Raw genomic sequence first — 25,418 nt, 5'->3', positions numbered from 1 at the left:
GCCTCTCAAGTAAAAACTTAACCTTTAATGCATTTTTCAGTTCCAGAAAGATTTGTTAACTTCTGTTTTGTACTCAACCTCCACTCCAACAGTGTGTGGGTCTGAGCCAGCCAGAGATTCATTCATGATCTATTGACAGCACAGATGTTTGGGAACTGATTGTGCCAGCACATCCTTAGTTGGGGCAATTCAAAATTTAAGAGCAGACTGTTCACAGGCTGTTTGAAAAGTGCTTCTTAAATCATGTGCCTTTTAATGTTTGTGGGAAGAGATCAGAGGACGACCAAAACTTGTTACCAGCTTTTTGAATCTCACAGACTAAACCTACCCATTATTAGCAAGTATCTGAAGATATCACACTGGCACTTATGCATCTTCCTCCTTTGACCGTAGCAGTTTGTATGGCAGATTTTGCTAAGATCAGGCCTGTCTGTGGATCCATCCAATAAAAGGTTAGATTCTTTTTAAAGTTTTTGATAATTATTTTCATTTCTAGAAAGATTTTTTAAAAAATTTAACTCTCATTGTCTTGAGTACCTCATAAGAATCTATTAATAAAAATAATTAAACTTCTTTAGATTACTTTGGTTTCTTTTTCTCACTACATCTAGGAGAATAATGTGTAGGCCATGTGTAAATGGTAATAAGTGAAAATGTCATGGGAGCTGAGTTGAGAGGCACTATCTTGGTTATTTAGGACTCAAGATTTTATCCAGTCATTTCCAACTGAGATTCAACACTCTTCACTTTAATTCCCTCCAGAAACTCCGAGATCATATTGCTTCCTAGTACTTAGAGTTCCTCTTGATGTATAGAGCTGCTCGTAGGCCTCCAGCACCAGAAATTGGCTCAAAACCTTTTCCCATTACATCATCACCCACTAATGTCATTACACCAGAGTGAACTCTGCTTTGAAGATTGTACTCTTGTTTTCCTTCTATTTCTTTCTTCTCATCATTTCCTTTAGAAAGAAAAAGAGAAAAAAAATCAGAGACCTCTCGGACAATCCCAGGCAAACATTTAAGAGTGAATCAAACATCCTCACAGTCTAAACCTAGATTTATCAAGCGTCATTCCACTCTGCTGATGGAGTGCTCTGCCCACAGCAGCCACATGGAGCCTGGAAAATAACACATTTGGTCGTGTGACACTTGGCTTTGGTGCTTTTCTTTCAGCCCTTCAGAATTAGTTCTTAATGACTTACATAGCTCTCCGCCAGCATCCATTGAAACCTTTTCTTATAATTTCTCAGAATAGAAATTCTTAGGACTTCACTAAGTTTCTCATTCTTTATGTTTAATTTAACTGTTTCTTGCATTTAACTATTTGCCAGATAAGCATTTAAGCATCTGGAGTTTTCCACTTTGCCCATGTAAATCTTTTAAGACATTATAATATTATCTACAGTTGAAGTGGGGATCCTTATTCATCTTACCTCCCCCCTCACAAAGCAGTTGACCAAATGCGGGTTCTGACCCTCTTCTCTCTATCCTAAATTTAATTCCTTATTGTTTTTCAACCATCTTTAAAGCTTCCACTTGATGGCATACTTTGTTTGGCTTTGTGCCTAACAGCAAGGTTCAGGTAAGGAATGAGCTGGGAAGTAGTTTCAGTTCAGAGACTTTGTGCCACCCACTCAGTTATTGGCCTAGGCCTTAGTGCTTTTGTCTCTTTTGAGGCAGATTAGCTTGAGATGAGAAGGAATAATAATCATCACCAGTCCCAGATAAATGGGGCCACGGTGCCTAAAACAAAAGAATAAATTTGGCTCTTATTTTTCAAGACCTTGGGTTTACATTTCTGTATAGTATTAATCACTGGGGATGCTTAATATATCTGCTGCAGGCCATGGCATGGAGTGTGAGAAGCCACGTTGAACTTGAACAAACATTGAAGGGAATGGCGTTGGCATTTTCGATTTCGGTGGCATTGAAAATTATGGACCAGACTAGGGCAACCCCAAGTGCTTCCTTCCTCCCCTACCCCCCAAGATAAGACATTAAAACCTCTTGATTCACATTAGGATTTCAGTTTGGTTTTCTAGCAATTTTAGATTTTCTAGTTGGAGCTCCTTGATAATCCCTGTGGTATAAGCTGGATAGAAGGGAAAACTTTCCTCCATATGTTTTTGGTAAGATTTAAGTCGGTGTTAAAAACCTCTTCAGCACAATTCTATACCTTCTCGGACTGAAAAATTTAATGAATTAGTGAAAATATCCACAAGGAAAGATATAAATAACCTGGACAGAAAGTCTGACTTTATTATTTCTGATTTTCTCGTGCATGTGTTTTCAGTTGTCAGAATGTCCACAGAAGGAGGATTTGGTGGTACTAGCAGCAGTGATGCCCAGCAGAGCCTACAGTCCTTCTGGCCTCGAGTCATGGAAGAAATCCGGAATTTAACAGTGGTAAGAAAGAATGAGAAGCTTTTAAAGAGTGTAAAGAGCCATGAGATGAATGACCAAAACTTAGACTGAAACTTTTTTTTGAGGAAGATTAGCCCTGAGCTAACATCTGCCGCCAGTCCTCCTCTTTTCGCTGAGGAAGCCTGGCCGTGAGCTAACATCCATGCCCGTCTTCCTCTACTTTATATGTGCGACGCCTACCACAGCATCGCTTGCCAAGCAGTGCCATGTCCACACCCGGATCCGAACCAGCGAACCCCGGGCTGCCAAAGCAGAACATGTGCACTTAACCGCTGCACCACTGGGTCGGCCCCAGACTAAAACATTTTTAATCTCAAGCACATTTACAAAGGTGTAGTTCATTCCTGACCTGTGGGTGGGAAAATGAAAATATAATTTACCTTAGGTGAGGTAACTACAAGGATCATCTTGTATCGTAGTGGCTTTCCTTAGGTGTATGAGTGTGTTGTGGATGCTTTGACTTGGAGGTAGTTTGACGTGAGGCATATCTTTTAGAGGATACAGAAAAGCAGAGCTCTCACTTTCCTTCAGTAGCTGTGGCTCATTTCTCAGGCCTGCTTTAATGGCTCTGCCAAATTTCTAGAGCCTGATGAAAACTACGGGGCAATTTATTCAACAACAGATCTGTTGTAAGCAGGTACTCTTTTCAGGTGTTAGAAGATACGCTTAAATTAGGGTTTCTCCACTGCAGCATTATTGACATTTTGGACCAGGTAATTCTTTGTTGTGAGGGGCTGTCCTGTGCACTGTAGGATGTTCGGCAGCATCCCTGGCCTCTACTGACTAGATGCCAGTAGTACTCCTCCTCTAGTGGTGACAACCAAAAATGTCTCCAGGCATTGGCAAATGTCTCCTGGAGGCTAAAATCATCCCCTGTTGACAACCACTGACTTAGAAGAATCAAATATAACCCTTGCCCTTGAGGAGTTTACAGTCTAGTAATTACAATCAGAGCCATTTAGTCAATAAGTATTAAGTGTTGACTGAGTCAGGCACAGTGCTGAGTCTGAAGCAGTAAAAGGCCAAGTGCTGTGGGAGCACAGAGGACATAGTGCTTATGTCTCACTGGTTGACTTAAGGAAGTTTTAAGGAGACATTTCTGTTGAGTCTTGAAATATGAGTAAGCATTCACTAGATGGAAAAGATAGGAGAATATCTCTTAGGCAAAGAGAAGGGCATTTGTAAATCATGGAAGCCCAGAGGGGATGGCCTTATGTTTAGAGAAACAGCAAGAAGTTCAGAGTGGGCTAGAGGTTAATATGTGGGTAGTGTGGGTGGGATAGGAGTAAAGTGGTGTAACAGTGGTAGCAGGAAGTGAGACGGGTTAGAACTGGAATATTTTCAGAGCATAGTGTCATGTCCTTAATGAGGAATGTTCCATTTGGTGTCATTTCAGCAAATATTGAAGGAACTCTTTGTGTTAGATGTGTCATTCCTGCCCTCAAGGTATTAGCATCCTGGCAGAGCAGGCGCTGGATTCCTTCTTAATGTAGAACTAAAGTTGCAATTTCTTAGAGTTAGTGTGGCCTTTAACCTCTGACGTACAAGGTCACTTTATTCTTCCACTCAGCAAATACTTATTATGCACCTCCTGTGGCTATGCTGGATCCTGTGGATCTGGTAGTGAACTAGACAGACCAGATCATTGTACTCACAGGTGGCAGAGACAGACTGTAAACAAGTAATGAATGAATAAATTGAACAAAATAACTTCTCATTGTGATACATGCCCACTGACTTCAGGGGTGAAAAAACTAAATCATATTCTAGATGTACCTGTGGGATGTCGTGTTTGTTTATATGGGGGATTTTCAGCAGTTTAACTTAATTTGGCCTTTCTCAGAGTAGCCTGTGTTCACAGGTAGATTTCCACTGAAAAGTCATTGTTTCTCTTCTGCAGTCTAATGGTGGTAGTTCTATACTGTCTCAGATATAAAAGAGAAAGGAGGAAAAAATAAAATTACAAAGTCAGAGTGGAGTATTTTTGTTTATATTTTGCAGGGATAATCTCATGGTTAAGCTTCTCAGGTTTTAGTGCTGGAGTCAGCCTGGTATAAAGCTAGTGCCGTCCTGGGGTGTGGTGGAACTAGGCCAGTACAGCAAGTGTGTGCTCCAGCTTGAGTGCAGAAACAGAAATCCAGGATCAGCAAGTGGCGGGATAAACTCTGGGTGTTCAAGCTCAACCCTTAACTTTTCTTTCTTTCTTTCTTTTTTTTTTTTTAAAGATTGGCACCTGGGCTAACAACTGTTGCCAATCTACCTTTTTTTTTTTTTTTTCCTGCTTTATCTCCCCAAATCCCCCCTGTACATAGTTGTATATCTTAGTTGCAGGTCCTTCTAGTTGTGGAATGTGGGACGCCGCCTCAACGTGGCCTGACGAGCGGTGCCATGTCCACGCCCAGGATCCGAACCCTGGGCCGCCGCAGCGGAGTGCACGAACTTAACCACTCGGCCACGGAGCGGCCCCTGCACTTAACTTTTCTGTGTTCTGTTGAGTTTTGTTTTTTTTAAAAAAATTATGGTAAAAAAAAAAATGAAATTTACCATCTTAACCATTTAAAAATGAACAGTTCAGTAGTGTTAAGTATATTCACATTGTTGTGAAACAGATCTGCAGGGCTTTTTCATTTTCATTTTGCATCCCCATTAAACAATAACTCCCCTTTTCCCTGTCTCCCCAGGCCCTGGTAACCAACATTCTACTTTCTGTTTCTATGAATTTGACTACTCCAAGTACCTCATATAAGTGGAATCATACTGTGTTTGTCTTTTTGTGACTGGCTTATTTCACTTAGCATAATATCTTTGAGGTTCATCCATGTTGTAGCATGTGGCAGAATTTCCTTCATTTTTAAAGGCAGAGTAATATTCCACGTATATGTGTATTTATCATGTGTTTATCCATTCATCTGTTAGTGGCCATTTGGGTTGCTTCCATTTCTTGGCTGTAGTGAATAATGCTGCAGTGAACATGGGTGTGGGCTTTGATTTTTATCCTACCAGGTTTAATTTAAGTTTGATTACCAACAAAGCCAGATTGTGGTGTTGACCAATGTTTAGTACCTAGACAGCTAGTCCATCAGAAGTTAAACGTGGATTACTTTGAGGGATTCAGTTTTAGTTCAGGTTTTGTGAATGAAGAGAAAGACGAGCAAGGAAGAAAGTTGTCTTTAATCATTCTTCTGTTGATGGCTAACTAAAGTTTTCCTCCCATGTACCCTTAAAAAAGACTCCTCAACTGCTACTATGGTATCTCTTACATCAGATGGATGCTTAGGACAATGTTTGGCATATGATAGGTGCACAATAAATGTTTAAATGAATTAGACGACTCCATTTCAGATTTAATGTGAAGTAGCGTCAGTACCAAGTTGGGGTGAGAATGCCATCCAGTAAAGTCAGGGTGATCTTTGTCTTTGTAAGACTGCCTGTGGCACGTGCGGGCAGCTGCTTCTCTGACTGCACGTCTGCCTGTGTTACGTGACCAGATATTTTAGCATTTAATCTGTGCTTTCCAGAACTCAACAGCACTTAGAACCAGCCTTCCTCAGATGTCAGAGTCTCTTTAGGTTGACATCTCAAAATGTCTAACAGACTTTTACAATTCTATATGTTCAAACTGTCCAAACGTAAATAAAACTTAGGAGAATATTCATAAGATGTTGCGGTCTCTCTAAGACTGGGACAAAGATTATCCCATAAACAAGTAATTGAAGTTTGCTAGATGATAGATTTCATGATGTATTGAAAACATTGGTCCCCGTCATTTTGGTCTGAGTTCTGCAAAAGCAATTTATCTTTCATCTCAGCTTGGCCATCATGGTTTCATGCTTTCCTTGCTCTTTTTTTTTTTTTTTTTTTTGAGGAAGATTAGCCCTGAGCTAACATCTACTGCCGATCCTCCTGTTTTTGCTGAGGAAGACTGGCCATGAGCTAACATCCATGCCCATCTTCCTCTACTTTATACGTGGGACGCTTACCACAGCATGGCTTGCCAAGTGGTGTCATGTCCATACCCAAGATCTGAACCAACAAACTCCGGGCCGCCGAAGCGGAACGTGCAAACTTAACCGCTGTGCCACCAGGCTGGCCCCTTTTATTTTTTTTTTAAAGATTTTATTTTTTCCTTTTTCTTCCCCAAGCCCTCTGGTACATAGTTGTATATTTTAGTTGTGGGTCCTTCTAGTTGTGGCATGTGGGACGCCGCCTCAGCATGGCCTGATGAGCGGTGCCATGTCCACACCCAGGAGCCGAACCGGCGAAACCCTGGGCTGCCGCAGCAGAGCGCTGAACTTAACCACTTGGCCACGAGGCCGGCCCCCTTCTCACTCTTAAAAGCTCTGATTGTGCATAAATCCAGGTGGTGTTCAGCTGAGATTGAATTTGGTTAAAAATCACACCAAAGTGATTGTACACAAGGATGATCATGTAAAATACCGTATTCCTGCTCAGCAGAGCTCTGGGAACAATGGTTAACAGATTTCTTGGCATTGAATTTTACACCTCGAGATCTCTTTGAAAGTGAGGAAGAAAAAGCTGACTGTGTCTTTTTGGGGAGCTCGTGGGGAGGCAACAATGCTGAATCTTGAAAAGAAAAACGTAATCCTCCCCTAATTTATTCCCTGTGTCCCATTCAGCCTTCAGTTAGCTGTAATTTAATGCCTCGGTCACTTCCTTTAATTGCCAGTTACATCTTTTCATTCTTCAGTCCCTCCGGATTGGATAATGACGTTTCTGATATTACAATCAAATCAGATAACCTTAAATGGATAAATAAGAATTTGGAGGCGACGGTTGTTGGGCTGTTTGAACCCTTCCTGTAGAGCAGTGCTTCTCAAACTGTCTCTATGAACCACATGAGGATCCTGTTAAAAATACAGATTTTGATTTAGGAGATTTAGAGTGGAGCCTGAGATTATGCATTTCTTCTGCATTCCCAGGTGATGCCATTACTGGTCTAAGGTCCTCACTTTGAGTAGCAAGGCTTTAAAGCAGTGGTCCTTTAACACTCATTGTGGATCATAGTCACCAGGGGACTTTTCAGAAAACACCATGCCAGGACTCCACCCTCTAGAGTTCCTGATTCAGTTAGTCCAGGGTAGAGCCCAGGCATCTTGTTTTTCAGAATCTCTCCAGATGATTCTAACATGCAGCCAAGGTTCAGAATCACCTACTTTAGAGAAGATTAGGATCTTGACTTTGCTAGAGTGCCTGACTGGTTAGGCCTGGAAAAGATTTCTCATCATTATTTGAAACTCTAGATGTTCTTTAGTGTAGCTGAGACCCATTGACTTTTCTTTGGCTCCAAACTCTCATTGAGTGAATTCAGACTTCTTGAAATTTGGCAGTTTCAGATGGCAGCATTTTCAGTGTTGTTCTTTGGTTGTGGTCAGGAGCATGGGAATGTTCTGAGAGAGAATCTGCTCTGGTTCCACCTTTCACTCCCAGGAGTAGAAAGAAAAAGTATGTGTCAGTTGTCCCTTCACTTGGATCAGCATCAGAAGTGAAATGTTATTCACATCAGTTGCATGTTTGCCAATGACAAGGGGAACATTGAATTGAAAGCCAGTTTAGTAGACCTCAGCCTACTGACAGTGAAGGGGCTCCCCTCTCCAGTTAGTTTATCAACACGACTGACAGACAGTAATGTACAACGGAAATTTCACAAGATTGTAACCTATCAACTCAATAAAGAAACACACACACACAAAGAATAGTCTCATAGAAATTCTAAAATTAATGTTTTACTCTTTCAAGTTGTGGAAGGAGGCCTTTTTATCAGTTTTGAGCTCTAGTTATCTTGGAACGGTCTTGTGGAAATTACATTAAATAATCAAGCCAAATGAGAGCACACTTGCAAGAGAGCTAAATCTTGTGGTCAGAATCTTGTGCTGTGTGTATCATCCTGGGAGGCCTTCCAAAGGCATTATCATCCCTTGCATTCTGTTGGGCATTTCTGTTTAGCATTGTCATTTGTGTGATACGCCACTTAAGAAGGAAGACCAGTGATTGATTTCTGCAGTCAAGTGCTTTTTTTTTAATCTCTGTAGAGTCTGGTCTCAGTCCAGCATTCCCTTTCCTGCTGCTCCACTCTGTACTAAGGTCATACATCTAAAACTTAAATAGGCCATGTTTTTTGTGTCTCTCTGCTTCTGCGCATGCTATTCTCACTGTCTGAATAACATTCTCTTACTTTTCCAACAAGCGGATTTGTAGCATCCCTTCAACATAATTCAGATGTCAGCTTCTCTGTGGAACATTTGCTAACTCCCCTCACCCACTCCAATCCCCCATTGCCAGCTGGTTATTTCCTCCTTTGTCCCTGTGGGATTTTACACTCCCATTCTAGTACAAGATAGGGGATTATAATGTTTGTACGTGACAGTCTCTAACACTTAAACTATAAGCTGTTCAAAGGTAAGAATAGATTTGCATCCTTCACATAGCAGTAGGTGTCATACGTTTGCTGTTAGTTGAGTTGCATGAGTGAATAAATGAAAAAGGAGGAGAAAAAATAAGAATAGAAAGAATGTGTCCTGCCGTCTCCTTTTGGTGAAATTTTAATAAACTGGACTTGTAAGCCTCTGCCACTCCAGTGTTTTAGTAGTGGCTTCATGGAAAATGTTGACACCTAATTTGGAAAAGGAAAGATGAAAAATTGGTGTTTGGAAGTTTGTAGAGGTGAGTGGTAGCCAAGCAGCTTGTTGGGTTTGAGTGGAGAAATTAGATGTCTTGGTGTACATTTTCTCCTAATAGTTGCTCTTCCTTCTGTAGTCATAAAATGGATTCTGGGAAGGCTGGTGATGTTTTTCCAAAATGCCCCGCTGCCTTTTTTGACATAGAATTGAGGTTTTCTGTTGATTTTGGAAAAGAAAGTTCACTTATGTATGTTAATTATACCCAATCTCAAATAAATGCTGCTCCTTTCAGAATGTGACGATACAAATTCCTAGGTGAGCATATTGGGTTTGGTGAGTCACTTTTCAGACCACATATAGAATCAATTATTTGAGACCTAGTCCCAGTAGGAATTTTGCTGAATTTATCTAATCTCTGCTTTTGCACCTTTCTCTTCATTGCGGCTCTGAAACCCAAAATTGATTTTTATTCCTAGAATTGCATCCATCACTGGGCATGTGTTTAAATACCAGTTGTATCAGAATAAAACAGAAAAGAGCTTAAATTGGAAATAATTGAATAGTGTTGGTCAAAAAGACCTTTCCTAAATCCCATCCACAGTAAAGGTATGTCGTTTCCTCCAGCCCAGTCTTGTTAGGAAAAAAGTGCACGGGCTGTTTCTAAAGGCAGCTGATACATTCACCCTCACGCTTTTTTCCATATTCGTCTACCTCCACTCCCAAGCATATTTTGGAGACAAGGCCTTTGCTGCTGTGATGGAAAAGGAGCTCCTCCCCAATTTCTGGTGTTAGGTTAGTGCAAAGGTCAGAAATAGCCATAGCACGCTGGCTGGAGAACCGTGGGTCACTGTGGTCTGGTGCTGCTCGCGTGCCCTTGTGCCTGAAGAGAAGAAAGAACTGGCAACTTCGAGGAACGCCCCTGAGGCAGAATCTCATTCTGATCTGCATATTGCAGACTGGTAAACTTTCTGGGGGGAAAAAGACACTCACAATGCATCTCTATATTGTGCTAGCAAAGAATCTGATACTGTTCGGGGCTACTTTTCCTGAGGGCACTGTTAGAAGCCATCATAAGTTTATCCTGAAGCCCTTTAATTGTTTGATGCTCTGCATTGGTTAAGAAGAATTTTGTTCTGGAGCTTGTATTTTCTTCATTTCATAAGTATCTCCTTTCCTGCCATATTTTCTGAAAGGAAGGACTAAGCCAATCAGAGTGTTTCATACTGCCTGTCATGCTCTGTTGATTGTCCCTGCCATTTATACACTTCTCATTACTCGTTTCAGAAAGATTTCCGAGTACAAGAACTCCCACTGGCACGTATTAAGAAGATTATGAAACTGGATGAAGATGTGAAGGTGAATTCAATTCATTTTTATTATTCATTTTGAAGCTAAAACAATGGATGGGTTATTGCTCATTTCTCTAGAGCTCAAAGTTTAAATAGAAATGAAAATATTATTGTCTCTTGCTTTTGCATTTGGTTCCTAGCTAAAATTAAGTGAGCTGAAATTGAACAGTTTTAATGATGCTTCTCTGAAAATTAGAGACATCCTGTTTTCTAGATGTTGAAAAGATTCTGAATGTTTGCTTTTTGAATCACCCAGTTCTTTTCACTGTGTAGTATAAACATGTATCATCAAATCAACAGGAAGTACCATCTTCCTAGCATCTTATTGCACTCTCTAGTTTGTTGATCTGAGCTCCAAGAATTGTTTGATAATGATATTGCACCTGTGCTGAGTTTTCAATCTGTGAGTTGTTTTACACGAATTATTCTTATGAGAGGGTTCACTTAGGGGTGGCCATTTCTGCATTCCTTGGAGTCCCTTCCTATTATAGCTCTCTCAGGAAAAGAGCAACACTCTCTCCTTACCACTCAAAATTAATAATCTCTTATATTTGTGTAGAAAGCTAACAGTTCACAGCTATTTTCCCTTTCATTAGTTCACTTCCTTCTCATCGTAAGTAACCCTGTTAGATTGGATAGGATAAGAATTATTAGTTTCATTTTATAGATATGGAAATAGGCACAAAGAGGTTAAAAGTGACTCACTCAGAGTAGGAGAACCAAGATCCCAGTTCTCATCTCCTTTTTCGTTAACTCCAGAGCTCTTCCCGTGGCTCTTTCCACCTCACCAAGCGTTCAGAGGCTTGCTTGACCAAGAGCTTAAGTGAGGCATGGTGAGGCAGCTTACATTCCTGGACCACTTGCTATGTGCCAGGCTCTGTGCTGGGTACTTTTACATGTATTACCTCATTGACTCCCACAACAACATTGGAAGCTTATCCTCTTTTTCAGTATGTGAAAAATAAAGCCCAAAAGGATGGGAGGCCCGAGATTTTACCTAAATCTGTTGGTTCTCAAAGTCATTATCTTTCCCCACATTGTCTCTCCTTGGATTAGAACCTAAACCCTCCCACTTCCTGGCTCCATGGCCGTGGGCAGTCCCTTCACCTCTCCTAAACCCTGGTTTCCCTGAAAGGCTATTCTGAGAGTAAGAAAGTGCATGGTAGGTGCTAGATAAGTAAATATTCTTCCTCCCTCTTCCCTTCTTCTACCTGCTTTGTCCCTACTTGTGGATTTATTTTACTTGGAATGTCTTGAGGCTGCCACCTTCTCATTTTCCAACCCTTGCCCCATAGTCCAGTGGCAGGACATGAGGTAAGCGACAAAGTGACTGGTTTGAGTGACTTGCTGGTGATTGACAAGGAGGGCCTACATCTGTTGCAGATGATCAGTGCAGAAGCCCCTGTGCTCTTTGCCAAGGCAGCCCAGATTTTTATCACAGAGTTGACTCTTCGAGCCTGGATCCACACTGAGGATAACAAGCGCCGGACTCTACAGGTAATGTTGTTAACTTACATCGGGAAAACTGGGCAAGCAGCTGCCTTTGTCTGCTTCTCTTGCATGGCTTTGGACCAAAGATTGTTCTTCCTTAGGGCTCCGTCAAGCGATAGGTGTAATTGACGTCTTCCTCGACTGTTGGGAAGCAGGCATACTTTATAGCCATGATAGTATTTCCCCACCAAGAATCTTAATTTCCGACTCTCTCATGATTTTAACAGCTCAGTGACTGAACTCTTCACTTGGTGAGCTCTCACTATAAACACACTCTGAAGTCTTTATATTTCTAAATGTAAATAGTATCTGGTTGGAAGCCTTGAAAAACTCCAGGAAAGGACAATCCCAGGAAGAATCAGTCTCACTAACCTCGTTAGCTTTTTGTTTCTTGTTTGCTTTTCTGGGAATCTTTTCCTCCTTTTTTGTTTTCTTTTTATTTTCATCCAGCAAATCAACATTTGTATTGTATGACAGACCCCTTGGTCATTGGTTCTAGAGGCCCTGCCCTCAATAGCCAGGCCGTAGTTCTTGGAGGAAAGATTTCCCACACATAAGAGGAAGAGTATGACAGATATAAGACAGTGACAGTATTTTAACAACAAAGCCAAGAAAGTAAATTGTATTTTCTTCTGTTGTTTCCTTGCATACATTTATTCATTTATTCTACAAATATTTATTGAACGTTTAACAATGTGCCAAGGCACTGTTCTAGGCTCTGGGGATTAACACACAAAACAGACAAAAATCTCCACTCTTGGGAATCCTACGTTCTATTGCAGCTAGACACTGAATGCTGCTTTGAAGGAAGTCTATGGATCTAGAGAGATCTGATTAAAGCTACCTTCACGATCAATTCAGGTTAAACCATAAAATGGGCAGAACACTCGAAAGGGCCCTTCAAAAACGAAGATATCCAAATGACCAATAAGCATATGAAAAGGTGTGCAACATCACTTGTCATCTGGGAAACACAAATTAAAACCACAGTGAGATACTGGTTGACACCCACTAGAATGGCTAGAATAAAAAAGACTGACAATACCAAGTGTTGGCGAGGAAGTGGAGTAACTGAAACTCATATACTGTATTGCTGATCAGAATGTAAAGTGGTAGACATTAAGCACTTTGGAGAACTATTTGGCACTTTCTAGTAAAGTTAAACATATCCCAACTCTATGACCCAGCCATTCTACTCCTGGGTGTACCCCCAAAGTGTAGACATTCTTGTAGAAGAATGTTCATAACAGCCTTATTTATAATAGTCAAAAACTGGGAACAACTCAAGTATCCATCAAAATGTATATGTAAACAAATTGATGTATTCCGTAAACAGGTTACTGCTCGACAATAAAAAGAAACAAACTATGGATCCATATAACAATGTAGATGAATCTCAATAATATATTAAGCAAAAGAAACTAGAGAAAAAAATTACATAGCACATGATACCATACACCATCTCCCTCTATGATGACAGAGATCAGAGTTGTAGTTTCCTCAGATTGGGGGAGAGGGTCATTGACTGGAAAGGGATAGAGGGAAACTTTATATTCTTATCTGGATGATAGCTACCTGGGTGCATATATTTATTAAAATTCGTCAAGCTGTGTACTTAAGATTTCTGTATTTTACTGAATATGAATAATAATTCAGTAAAATATTAGCATTAAAAAAGGCAAAACAAAAATGTTAAGACCAATTTATCTATGTTAACAAAACCCTGTAGAACGCTTTGGTGTATGTTTGGAGGTAATGATATTTCTTTTTCTTTTTTCCCCCTCATTCTGTCCATAGATGAGCTATTTAGATAGCTTGAGTAAGTGACATCACCAAGAATGTGATACTATGGTGTACTAATCTTAGTGACCTGGCAGCCTGAAGATGCGCCCTGCTCCGGTTGGGAGGGTTTATTATCAAGCTGGTCCCTGGCAAGAAGGGTGGATCGGAGTTTTGCATTTCAGTGGCTTGGGGCCATCACAGAGACAAGGGAAGGAAAAAACAGAAAATTTCCATCCCCTTCTATTTTGTCTGATGAGTCACCCTCTCTTAAGATGTGATATATAGAGGTTGCTAAGGATTTCTGTTAGCATGTTGACTTTTCCCCCTAACATTTTATTGTGAAAAAATTCAAACATAAGCAAAGTTTACTGTGAAAACCTGTATACTCAGCATCCAGATCTTACCGTTAACATTTTACTCGTTTTATCCTCATATCTGTCTATCCCTCTGTCCATCAAGTCCTCTATTTTTAAATGCATTTCAAAGTTTATTTTCCCCTAAACACTTCAACATGCATATCCTTCGCTAGATAGAGTTCACTAGTTTTTCCTGGTTTTTCTTTTGCTTAAAAATTTTCATACAGTGAAGTACACAAATCTTGAGTATACATAGTGTGTTGGTTTTTAACTTAAAAATCTCTTAGTTTTATTATTTAAAGAAAGAGAGTGTCACTCTTAGAAAGAACCCCATCGGAGCAGGTCTGGGTTTCAGTATCATTAGTCACCTGACTCCTGTGTTCTCTACCAACTCCTGGCTATTCTAGTAACTTCAGACTTCCAATATTCATATCACATTAAGCAAGATTTAAACCAGGGATTTAATATTGTGATTTTTGAATTCCAAAATAAATATCATAGCATGTGGGAACTGCCGTATGTAAATCCAGTGACTAGAAAATATTGCAAAAAGTTATTGTTAGGATTTCAGCTAAGCAATTCAAAACATTGTAACTACTTGTGAGCCAAAGAGGCAAAATATTATTTAGGGCCGTAAAAAGCTTATAAAATTGAAGGATAGCCTAAGCTTGCTCACCACAGGCTGACCAGAAACCTGCCAGTTAAGGTTGCTAGACTTGTACACATTGAGCTGGGGAAAGATGATGTAACAATCATAGGAGCTTGGGACAGGATCCGGCAGAGGTAGTAGTAGTTGGAGGCTCAAATATCCAGTTTGTAGAGCTTGAGCTCTACAAATGTGTCTCTTTTTTGTCTATGTCTGTCAGGTCTGATCATTTAAAGTTTGTGAGAGTTTGGCTGTGCTTATTTCAGTTACAGACTTGACCATGGGTATTCAGTTAGGCTTAGGAGTCTTCATCTTAGTTTGCTTGTAACTTGGAGGGTATAAAGCCAGGTGAACTTGTTTCTCCCCAGGCTAATTTTATATGCTTTTCTTTGTTGCAGAGGAATGATATCGCCATGGCAATTACAAAATTTGATCAGTTTGACTTTCTCATCGATATTGTTCCAAGAGATGAACTGAAACCTCCAAAGCGTCAGGTGAGCTGAGAAGGCGTTGCTGCTGCTGCTGACTGAAGAGCACCGTGCACACTGGTGTCAAATACGCTCCTCCTTTCTCAGCACAAGTCATTTGCTGCTACTCCGTTTGCTTCTCTTTCTCTAGACCAGATCCATCCTTGACATCTCCTTCTGTTACTCATTTATGGATACTTTTAACTCAGTGCCTCTGAGGTATTTCAGTGAAAAGGAACTAAATGAAAATTAAAGAATTTAGTACAAACAGTAAAGTTCATTTCAGGGTATCCTAGAAAGTCTTATTAGAGTTCTTAATCTGGGCTGGGAGAATATTCCCAGTGAGTTACAGATTTTAGATTTTTCAGAAACAGCTTCTCTCTGTGCACAGTGGTGTTTGGACTGAGTGGACTTTGATTTTCTCTTTCTCTGGATTGAGGTTCTCTATGTAGTGCTCTGGCTACACATTAGAATCACCTGTTAGGGTTTAAAAAAGACCAGTGCCCAGGCTCCACCCCTCTCCAGCTGAATCAGAATCTGAGGGGGAGGCCCAGGCATCAGTACTTTGTAAAGCTCTCCAGATGCTTTTAATGTGCAACCAAATTTGAGAACCACCACTTAAACCGCTTTCTAAGCAATCATGAGAAAGTATGTGAATGTCTGCCTTTCTCTCTCTTCTGCCTGCTCCTCTCCAAAGGTCACATCGATTGTTTTTCAGCACCTTGGGTGCATAAAGCTCTTAATTGCGATTGTAATAGACCTTTATCCTGTATATAGCTCATTGTTTTAGGCATGCAGATTGCATGACTCATTAGTGTAGTAGAGACACTTGGGGAATAGTGGCAGAGTCTGGCAAGAGCAAAGCTTGTGCCTTGTCCTCTGCTTGTTTTGTTAATAAAATTTTATGTATTTTTAATTAATTGTTTCAGAGTATATTACCTTAGAAACAGAGTGATACAGTGACAACCGTTCTCCCATGCTGTCTCATGTTAATAACCAGTCAGAAAGTGTAGGAGAAGTGGGCATCCTAAAGGACATTTGTAATCCTGACCCTGCCTGGAGGCCTTTGGATTAGCAAGCCCTCTGTCGCCTCCGTAGTAGAGCAGGGTGCCTCACCGCGTCTCCGTTCTTTCTGGGCAGTCTTTGCTACTGTAAACATCCTTGACTGGAAGCTGTAAGGTGTTCAGAGGAGCTTTCAGTCGGATGTTTACAGCGGCAGGCTGCCACGGTCGTCCCCGGCTGTGCATCACCCTTGAGACATTGTAGGTTTGTGCCCATGGGCTCAATTCCTCCTCTTGGGGTGCTTCCCTCCTCTCTGAGAAGTCCGTACGACGAGAACTCAGACCACTTCTCTTCGTTCCAAAACAAGTGATACCATACACCTGCTCTCCTTGTTGAAATTTGTTTCAGAGGCCCCCTTTAAAAACAAGGTGGTAGGTTCTGTGACAAAGTCAGGTCTTGCTCACGCTCATTGTGCTAACTCCTGCTTGTTCTCTGTGGGCTGCCTGCTGAACCAACTGGCTGGAGGGAAGGGTCGTGTCCTGTCCCTTCCTCCAGAGTCCTCAGTGCTTGGCTCTCTCAGGGTGTCAGAGAGCTCCTTGTTCCATCCGAGCCTGACTCAAGATGCTGTGATCCATCTCCCTTTAAAGTGTGTCTAGCTGAAACAGCTCCTTGCTGCCTGGATTCGCTTCTTTGTAGGTGTTTAAGTCATTGATTGGCATCCTATTCGGGACAGCTGCTGCCTGGCCTTTGAAAGGTTGAGATTGCTGAAAGCTGGTCTGAAATTCTAAGATAGCACTTTTAATCCTCTGTAGACACGAAGTTTTCCCAAGCTCCAAATTGGCTGGCACCTCCTTAGTCCTTTAAAAGCGCCTACTCTCCAAAACTCACCGTTTCTGAAGGAGGCAGCAGTTCACTCTTGCTACTAAAGCGAATATACTGTTTTCTAGTCTGGGGCTGGCTGCACAACACTGTAGTGATGGCCCTAGGGTGTAATGCTGCTCATTCTCTGGCATTATTTGTCAGTCTCCATTTCTGAAAAGATTCCAAGAGCAAGCCCTCTGGTTGGGGAGGCCACTGCTAAAGCTGGGCAACTGCCCCATTCTAGATTAATCCAATCATTCAGAGATTGTTTTAGTGCTTGGGTGATGTCCCACTGCTGGGGAAAGGAACTCGCTGGAAATATTGAGTTGCGGATCTAAGGCTCTTGACTTCTCAGAGTTGCTTGGGAATTTCTCTTGTCCTTTGGGGAAGCAAGTAAAGAGCATTCGAAAGCAGAAGGTAGTTGAGGCCTGACTTCTATCCCACTAAAGCTATGAGTTGAAAGTACCTGCCCATTGAAGTGTCATTTTCTCTTCACCCATTTCTTTAAACCAAGCATAATCATTCCCTTGCTAGGTCATTGGCAGAATGAGTCTTCATAATGCAGAAGAACCTTAGATGTGCCTCCTTCCGTTGGAGGGATTTGAGAAAGTCATGCCTGTTCTCACAACACAAACCTGGGTGCCTCTGCTTGATACTCACACAGTGTCCTAGTCACTGCCTAGTTCATAGACAGTTAAGAGGGTATAGTAGGCAGCATGGGAAAGCTTTTTATGTGCTCTCACAGCTTTTGGCGTGGGGTATTTTGGCTTCTGAAAGGGGTATTTAAAGTTTGCTTTTTATCTGGCAAAAAGGCCATATTCACTTGCAGATCAGCTGCAGTCAGGAATAATTGGAGACAGAACAATCACAGGGCAGAGCAGGGAGTTCCTCCCTAGGCCCTGACTTCCTACAAGTTCTGGAGTCTCAGTCCTCTGTACCCTCTCATCACCCAACGGCTTTTTCAAGTTAGGTCTGGGCTCTAGTGATTGATGTGTTTTATAAAATGGGAAGGGAGATCTCAGTGGCAAATAAATACATTGAACCTATTTAAGAGCTTTGAAAAGAGCAGTTGGCCTCTGTTTCTTGGCTAAGCAGGGTATCAGTATTTTATCCTTGCCTCAGCCAAGATCTAGTTGACAGGCTGACCTTTATTTATAATGCTGAGAAGTTGGAATTGAAATGGAGGTGATGTTGTCACAGTTAAGTTGTTTTGGAAACTGAGACCTAGATGAAAATAAAAGGGGGCCTCCGTTTTCTTCTGCCTCAGCATGATCATGTTCAGGGTTCACACTGTTTGGGTCTGAAGCACAGAATACATTAACCTAGAAAGTTGGTTCATGTTTGAAAACCAGCTTAGAAACCCAGAATGTTGCAAGTGTCTGCCTAGGCTGGGTGGATGACCATCAGGGAACCTCATCATGCAGAAACCCAAGTTTCTCAGACGCTAGATAACAGCAGTCCTAGTTTTAGTATCCTGGGCCACCAGTCACCAAGCAAGCAAAAGAATAGGTCCCCTTCTATAGGGGACATGCACTTCTCCCCACAGTACGGCCACAGAATTCTAGAGGTAGGCAAAGATTGTGTAGGGACCCTTTCTATTGGTAACAGCTGTTGGGTTCAAGAGACTTTGTCATTCTACATAGTTGGGTTAAAAAAGTACTTTCCTACCTCCAGCTGTCTGCCTGTTCCTACAAATCCATTCATCGTTCACCTTGTGCCTAGTGAGTGCCTACAAGGGAATGAATGGCAGGGAGAGTGGGGAGCAAGAGAAAATTAGGCTTTGCCTTCCTAGGGCTTCCATTCTAGCAGGGAAGGCAGTGAATTTGACAAGGAAGTACAGAAGTGTAATGAGGAAAGGACTGTGAAAGCACAGATTGGGGCACCTAACCTAGTGAGGGGATGGAGTCAACACCAACTTTGTAAATGTCACTTTGGGGAGCTTTGAGGCAGTCCACAGGGTTTCTATACCTTAAAGAAGCGTCTTTTCCTCTTTTCTTGAACTTGGCAAACTTAGCCCAGAATGAGGAAGTGAGTAAATTTAGCTAATATTTCTGCTCAGCCAGCCAAGTTGTTGTATGTTTCTGTTGTTTTTGTTGTCCCAGGCAGGGGCACCGTGTGTCACAGGGCCCTCCGGAGCGGACGCCGATCTCTGTGTCGGTGGTCAGGGGCTGACCAACCCCGGACCCTGAGGCTGTAACCATGCTGTAGTGTGTGTAAACATCCTACACTCTCAGCTGTGAGCTCAAGGTGGCTGGGAGAGGGTTGTTTACTCCTTCTGCCATGGAAAGCGTCCACTGAAGAAGGAACAGTCTCTTCACTCAGCAGACTGGACAGAATGCGACCTCCCTAGTCAGCCAAGGCAGCACCCCAGCGGAGAGCTGTCCCTCAGGCCCCCTGGGTTGCGCTTCTGCGGCTAAGTACAACCAGAACCCGATGTGACACTGGAGAGATGTGGCCCTCAGTGACTACAGAGCTCTCGTGTGCTGTGAAAAGCTGGGCACTTGCCTACCAGTGCTCTTGATCCTGACCTTTGATTCTGAAATTGCAACCCAGCAAAAGCCCAATTTCCCTTTCCCTTGTTCTGCCCCTTCAGAGGTAGTAAGAACAAAATTAAGAGAGTACTGCCTCTTTGGGAGATTGGAGCCGGCCTGAGAGCATGATGTTTGGGTAGCATCTTCCCAGTGCTCGCAATTAGCACTGTTGTCAGATCACAGGCCTTGACAGCATTTACTGACAAGCACTGCTGGTGCGTGGTTTTAGTTACGGTAATTATTTGCTCATTTGCAACTCATCACGCAATGGGTGATTACTCTGTACTTCAGAAAATTGGCTGTATGTTTTGTGAAGCCTATGGAATCTGTTATTTTTAGTTTGATTTAGCACAACCGGTCTCTTCGAATTCCACTTTCCCTTGGCTTCAAATGTGGAGAGCTCAGCATTCAGCAGGCAACTGCGCACAGCCTGTTTGGGGGAAGAATGGAAATTCACTGTGGCGGCTGCTGAGTCAGTTCTTTTCCTCTTACCTGCCTCTCCTTCTACCCCACAGGAGGAGGTGCGCCAGTCTGTGACTCCTGCAGAGCCCGTCCAGTACTACTTCACGCTGGCTCAGCAGCCCACTGCCGTCCAAGTCCAGGGGCAGCAGCAAGGCCAGCAGACCACCAGCTCCACAACCACCATCCAGCCTGGGCAGATCATCATCGCGCAGCCTCAGCAGGGCCAGGTCTGTGCGCTCTGGAGGGCTCCTGCACAGCAAGATAGCCTCTCTTAGGTTTGGGATGGGAAGAGCTTGACTAGAGCAAAGAGGGAGTCAAATCATCATAGAACACTGGATTTGAAGTCTGGAAACCTGGACTTTTCCCCAGATTCAGCTACTGAGATGACATGTCATCCTAATCTCTCTGGGTCCTGGTTTCCTCATGGGTCAGATGAGGAAAGTGAGGTGGACAAGATGTTCTTCAGGATCCCTATGAGCTAAGAAATTTTAGAAGGAAAAAAGTATAATGCCCTTATGAAGAGTAGTGGCATCTTTGTAGAAAGAATTTTAAGTGGACTCCGTGCCTGCTGTCTGTGTGCCTGCACCAGAATTGGCATTTGTACCCTTAAGAAGGAGGTCAGACATCATTACCAGCTTGCATACCTTTCCTTCCCGTCTCCCCGTCATTCCTCTGTCCTACCATATTTGTGTCAAGTGACCTTCTCTTTTTGCAATAGTAATCAGAAGACTCACTCTCTCCCCAGCAGTATTGTTGTGAGGGCAGTAACATCCACATTTGCTGGGATCATGAGAGGCTACAGAGAACTCTTAAGTCCAAATTCCTGTCAATCATTAATTAATTTATTCATCAACTATTGAGCATCCTCTGTAGATAAAGTCCTATGCTATGTCTTGGGGATATAAGCATGAATAAAACAGTCCCTATTTTTAAGAATTCACATCTACTTGGGGCTACAAATACTTAAAGATTATACCACCACGTGGGAAGTGTAAGATATTCTTAGGATTGTGTAGAGGGTGTTATGGGAGCACATTCAAAAGGGGTACCTAACAAAGATGTGAGGGAGGTGGTAGAAGAGGATGTCAGAGAAGGTTCCCTGAAGGGAATAAGGTGAGTCTTAGAGGAAATAATGGAAATGAATCAAAGAGGGGAAGGAGGGCTTTCCCAGTGAGGGCACAGCACAAGCAAAGGCTTAGAGGTGAGAAACAGCACAGGGAGTGAAGGGAAGGTCAGGTCAGCTTCGGGAACATCTAGGCAAGTTGAAAAGATAGAGGACACGTCCTAGACAGCCTTGTGTATTCTAGTAAGGAACTGAGTTTGCCTAGAAGAAAAAAATTGAGGCAGAGGTAGATTTAAATAATTACGACTTTAGGATTTAGTCCTTGTTCATTTTTTTATCCAAATAACAGACATTTATTGAGCGCTTACTATTTGCTAGACACCATGCTAGGCAGGAGGGGCTGAAAGGCGGTCGCAGCCCAGTCCCTGCCTCAAGGTGTTCACTGCACCATGATGTCTAAGGGGTCTTCTTTGGCTAATGCTTGTGCCTTTGCAGTGGCGAGAGCTTTACCTGCCAAAGGCTTGATTCCTTTAGAGAGCGAACTTCAAGGGAGGCTGCCAAGGACGGGCTCTGATTGCCTGATCATCCTAAGGAGCTCATGGCTGTTGTGCTCCGACAGCAGGGCACACCATACGTGATTTGATAGTTGCCATGCTAACACAAGTCCTCATTTTCCTGAAATGATTTAGAAATACCTTGGCAATCCTCTTGGGAAATTTTGGTTAATACAGTACAGTGATGAGTTGGCAATGTGCATTTTTTTCAGTCAGTGAGAATTGCATCTCTCCTCTGCCACCCCAGACTTGCTCAGTTTGGAGCTGATAAGGCTTATGAGGATGGTGAAGTTGGTCCCTCTCAGCATCTCCCAGCTGTTGTTTCACTGTCCTGCTGGTTCAGGTTGGCCTTGTGCTGTGTCACACCTCCCTAGACCCATAGTAGTGGCTGTTTTAAGTGCAAATATCCAGAATGCATATTAAAGTTAAAAGGAAAGCATATTTTGGTTAAGTGAATCCTGTGTTTTATATCATAAAATTGGCAACTTTTACTCCTGAAGGTTTGAGGAATAGACTGAGTTGCAAATTGTGGTGTGAGAACGGGAGATGTTTGCCATTGTCCTAGCTCACTGCATATATTTTTATATAGATTCCTCTGTCATCTTTCTTCCCTACCCTCCTGCAGTTTATAGTACTTTCTCCTTCCCTCGTAATCCCTTGAATCTCATCTGTAGTTCCCAGAACACGGCCCCTTCCCTTGTAACTTTAGATGCACAGTAGACCTATGCAGTCAGAATGTAAGAGCATCAGAATAGCAACATCGATTGAAGTCCATGATTCATTGAGACTCCCAGAGTCTTCTTATTAAGCTGATTCTTAATTCAGAGTGGGGAGAGATCATGTCCAAATCGGGGGGCTGGGGGTTCAGGTGTAGTTTAAAGTCTTCACCCTCTTCCCACTACCGCCCCCATCACCACCACCCACGACCACCACCAGGTGAGCAAGATATGCTGGGCTCAGTGCTCCAGGTCATCTGTGAAGGTCATGTCTAGGGCTAAAATTTTGAGATTTGAAGAAATGACTGACCGACTTTTTTGACAGTTCAAGTCTTTAGCGTCTCTCAAAGGAGCAAGTTTCCTAGGACTACAGTCCACTAATTGTGTGCGAGAGACGCAGAACCTGCCAAGTCAGTGACAGAAATTTCTTAAATCTGAGCTTCCTGTTTCTAGAAAGTTGAAGTTCTTACGTTCTTAAATTCTGTTACTTAGGGGTGGCCTCAGTTAAGATCCAGGTCTTAAGACCGTCAAGTTGTTAACAGTGTTTGCCTCTCCTGTGCGAAGCTGTGTTGTGATCCAGGGCAGTGAGCTGGCCAGTGTGGGCTGGAGTTGCTCTGCTGCTTGAATGAGGGTGAAAGCCAGTGTGCACTTAATTTTCCTGCCAGTGTCTTGCAGCCTAAGGAGGAGCCAGGATCCGGAACTTAGTAAATTCATACTGACCCCACCTTCCATTTAGTTTGCCCTTCAAATTCTCCTGCTCCACATTTGAATTTGGCCATTTCTCAAGTGAACTATCATGGTTGCTTTTGATTCTTTTGTACCGTTTGTGCCTTTCTATCATTGAAGGGGTGTGAAAAGGCGCAACATTTGGAGCATAGAGATGTTTGGGGCCTAGGCAAATGTTCTGTACTACGAGCCTAAAAATCTGTTTGGCTTTCCCATCTTTTATTTTGGAGAGGGACTTTTTAACAGTGCTCTAAGCCCAGAGGACTCTGTAGGTTGAGTATTTTTGTTAGAGTTGAGATGAGTTCGGGCATTCATGGAGGGGGTTTGCTCCTAGTTAAGTGCTCCCTGTTAAGCCCTTGGTAAGCCTGCTGGCTCTGAGTAAGAGCTCAGTCAGCTTTCTCATGACCCCTCTTTCCAGACCACACCCGTGACCATGCAGGTCGGAGAAGGTCAGCAGGTGCAGATTGTCCAGGCCCAGCCCCAGGGTCAAGCCCAGCAGGCCCAGAGCGGCAGTGGACAGACCATGCAGGTGATGCAACAGATCATCACGAACACGGGGGAGATCCAGCAGATTCCGGTAAGCTCCGCCCTGCCCCCAGCTCTGCGTGGCGCCATGCTCTGTGCTACAATGGGAGCTGTTAAAGATTTTACACACACACACACACACACACACACAGACTATTGTGTCTGTGGACGTCTACACACACACACTGTTTTTTAACCTATATTCCCATCACCCCAGAACACAACTTGCTCCACTGTTTACTCACTGCTTTCCTTTAATCCAGGTTTGAGTTCACCACTATGGGGCAGCTCCTCTCGATTTCCCCTCACTCCACCTACGCAGAGAGATCGTTGTAACCACTGTTCCATGCCAAGCCCAAAGGCCCTGTGAGGCAGTCCTGCCTTTTGATTAGCAGAGAATGGGAGGGAGGTGTTTAGGGAAGGCCATAAATACACTTGTTGCATATTCATGAGTCAGTTCCCAGTGGAGCCTGCAGCAAAGTGTATTTTTGGCTTTCGTTTAACTTATCCATTCCTTCACTGTGGACTGCTGCTTCCTGTGTGCCTTGAGGGATTTCATTTCTTAGATTTGTTGACTTTTTTACTTGTACTTGTTCTTTTGTAAAAAGTGTCCTTGTCTTAACACTTGCCATCTATACATTGGTCATTTTGCCACCAAAAAATATGGAAAGTGAGTGACATGGAACAGTCCTTCTATTTCCTGCCCCTGCCCTTCCTATTGTAAATGAAATGTAGGCAGATACAGAAACTCACTTGAACTTGGTTAACCACTTCCTCTTTGAAAAAAGCTCAAAAAGTGCCTTCAACTCTGTTTTTGGAACTGTTCTTTTTATTTACAGAGTAATAGGCCAAGAGAAAGCTTAGGAAAGTGGAGAATGTATGTCTCTTCTGTGTCTCTTCTGTCCGTCTGTCTCTCACACACACACACTCCCTCTCCCCCCCCACCGCCTCTCCCTCCCCCTCCCTCCGCCTCCCTCCCTCTCCCTCCCTGCCCCTCTCTCTCCCCCTCTCTCCCCCTCTCTCCCCCTCTCTCTCCCTCTCTCTCCCTCTCTCTCCCCCTCTCTCCCCCTCTCTCTCCCTCTCTCTCCCTCTCTCTCCCTCTCTCTCCCTCTCTCCCCCCTTTCTCCCTCTCTCTCCCCCACACATGCATGATATGCATCACTTCCAGGTGCCTTGCTCCACTGTTTCAGCCAACCCGAGACCTCTCTCTTGAATGGTTCTCATTTCTGCATGTGAAAGCACCAGAACAAGTTCATTTAAGCCAGAGAAGAGCTTCCACTTTGCAGTAACTTTTACTCGAGTGTTTTAACCCTCTGGGACACAGAGCTGTAGCACAGAAGATGTTTTGCGGAATTCAGAACCTCGTCTTCACTGTTCTCAGATACCTTCTGCAGGACTTAGCATTTCTCTACTCAGAGTGCTCACAATAGTGATGACCTTCAGGAAGAAAACCTTGCTTCCCTTTTGAAAGCCCAGTGAGTAGGCTTATTTGCTCTGCAATTAACATAAAAAAGCTGTGAGGATCCTCAGACCTATCCTTGTGGTAGACGAACTGAAGGGCAGAGCATCCCCAGATTAGACATCTAATTAGGCATTTAACCCAAGCCTAAAAGAAGAGCTGCTTGCTTCTAAGAACTGCTTGGAACGATTTGGCTTACGGCTTTTCAGTCACATCTGAGTATTTGCAAAGAGCTCTTCCCACCTGGGAAATGTCAAATCCCCATGGCTGTCAGTGCACCTTCCCCCACTCCTAGGACCAGGCTTTAGCCTTTCGGCTCCTGCTCCGTGGCCGGAGTTCTGCTGACTCCTGGGACCAGCCACCG

General features: G+C 43.0%; 1 protein-coding gene and 1 long non-coding RNA gene across 36 annotated transcripts in view; one reads left to right on the top strand and one right to left on the bottom strand.

Annotated features, from left to right (window-relative positions):
• The window catches only part of NFYC (nuclear transcription factor Y subunit gamma), a 64,006-nt gene that overhangs the window by 32,301 nt on the left and 6,287 nt on the right, over window positions 1-25,418 (top strand). For 32 of the 35 annotated variants that reach the window (XM_008522633.2, XM_008522631.2, XM_008522629.2 and 29 more), the window contains 6 exons: window positions 2,296-2,408; window positions 10,349-10,420; window positions 11,797-11,910; window positions 15,087-15,182; window positions 20,065-20,238; window positions 23,489-23,647. In XM_008522633.2, coding sequence (XP_008520855.1) covers window positions 2,304-2,408; window positions 10,349-10,420; window positions 11,797-11,910; window positions 15,087-15,182; window positions 20,065-20,238; window positions 23,489-23,647 — 720 coding nt within the window. In that variant the 5' untranslated portion in view covers window positions 2,296-2,303. Of the gene's footprint in view, window positions 1-1,845; window positions 1,954-2,295; window positions 2,409-10,348; window positions 10,421-11,796; window positions 11,911-15,086; window positions 15,183-20,064; window positions 20,239-23,488; window positions 23,648-25,418 lie in introns of all 35 variants that reach the window. The other 3 variants (XM_070610124.1, XM_070610135.1, XM_070610138.1) reach the window with 1 other exon arrangement.
• On the bottom strand, window positions 728-23,996 carry LOC139081930 (uncharacterized). Its single transcript, XR_011537440.1, has 3 exons — window positions 23,841-23,996; window positions 20,042-20,260; window positions 728-961 (listed from the first exon to the last, which is right to left on the bottom strand). It is a non-coding gene; the product is annotated as an uncharacterized lncRNA (long non-coding RNA).

This window comes from Equus przewalskii, chromosome 2, assembly GCF_037783145.1.
Source record: "Equus przewalskii isolate Varuska chromosome 2, EquPr2, whole genome shotgun sequence".
Classification (NCBI taxonomy): domain Eukaryota; kingdom Metazoa; phylum Chordata; class Mammalia; order Perissodactyla; family Equidae; genus Equus; species Equus przewalskii.
Note: the sequence above shows the minus strand (reverse complement) of the source record. Positions and strands in the feature narration are given on the sequence as shown.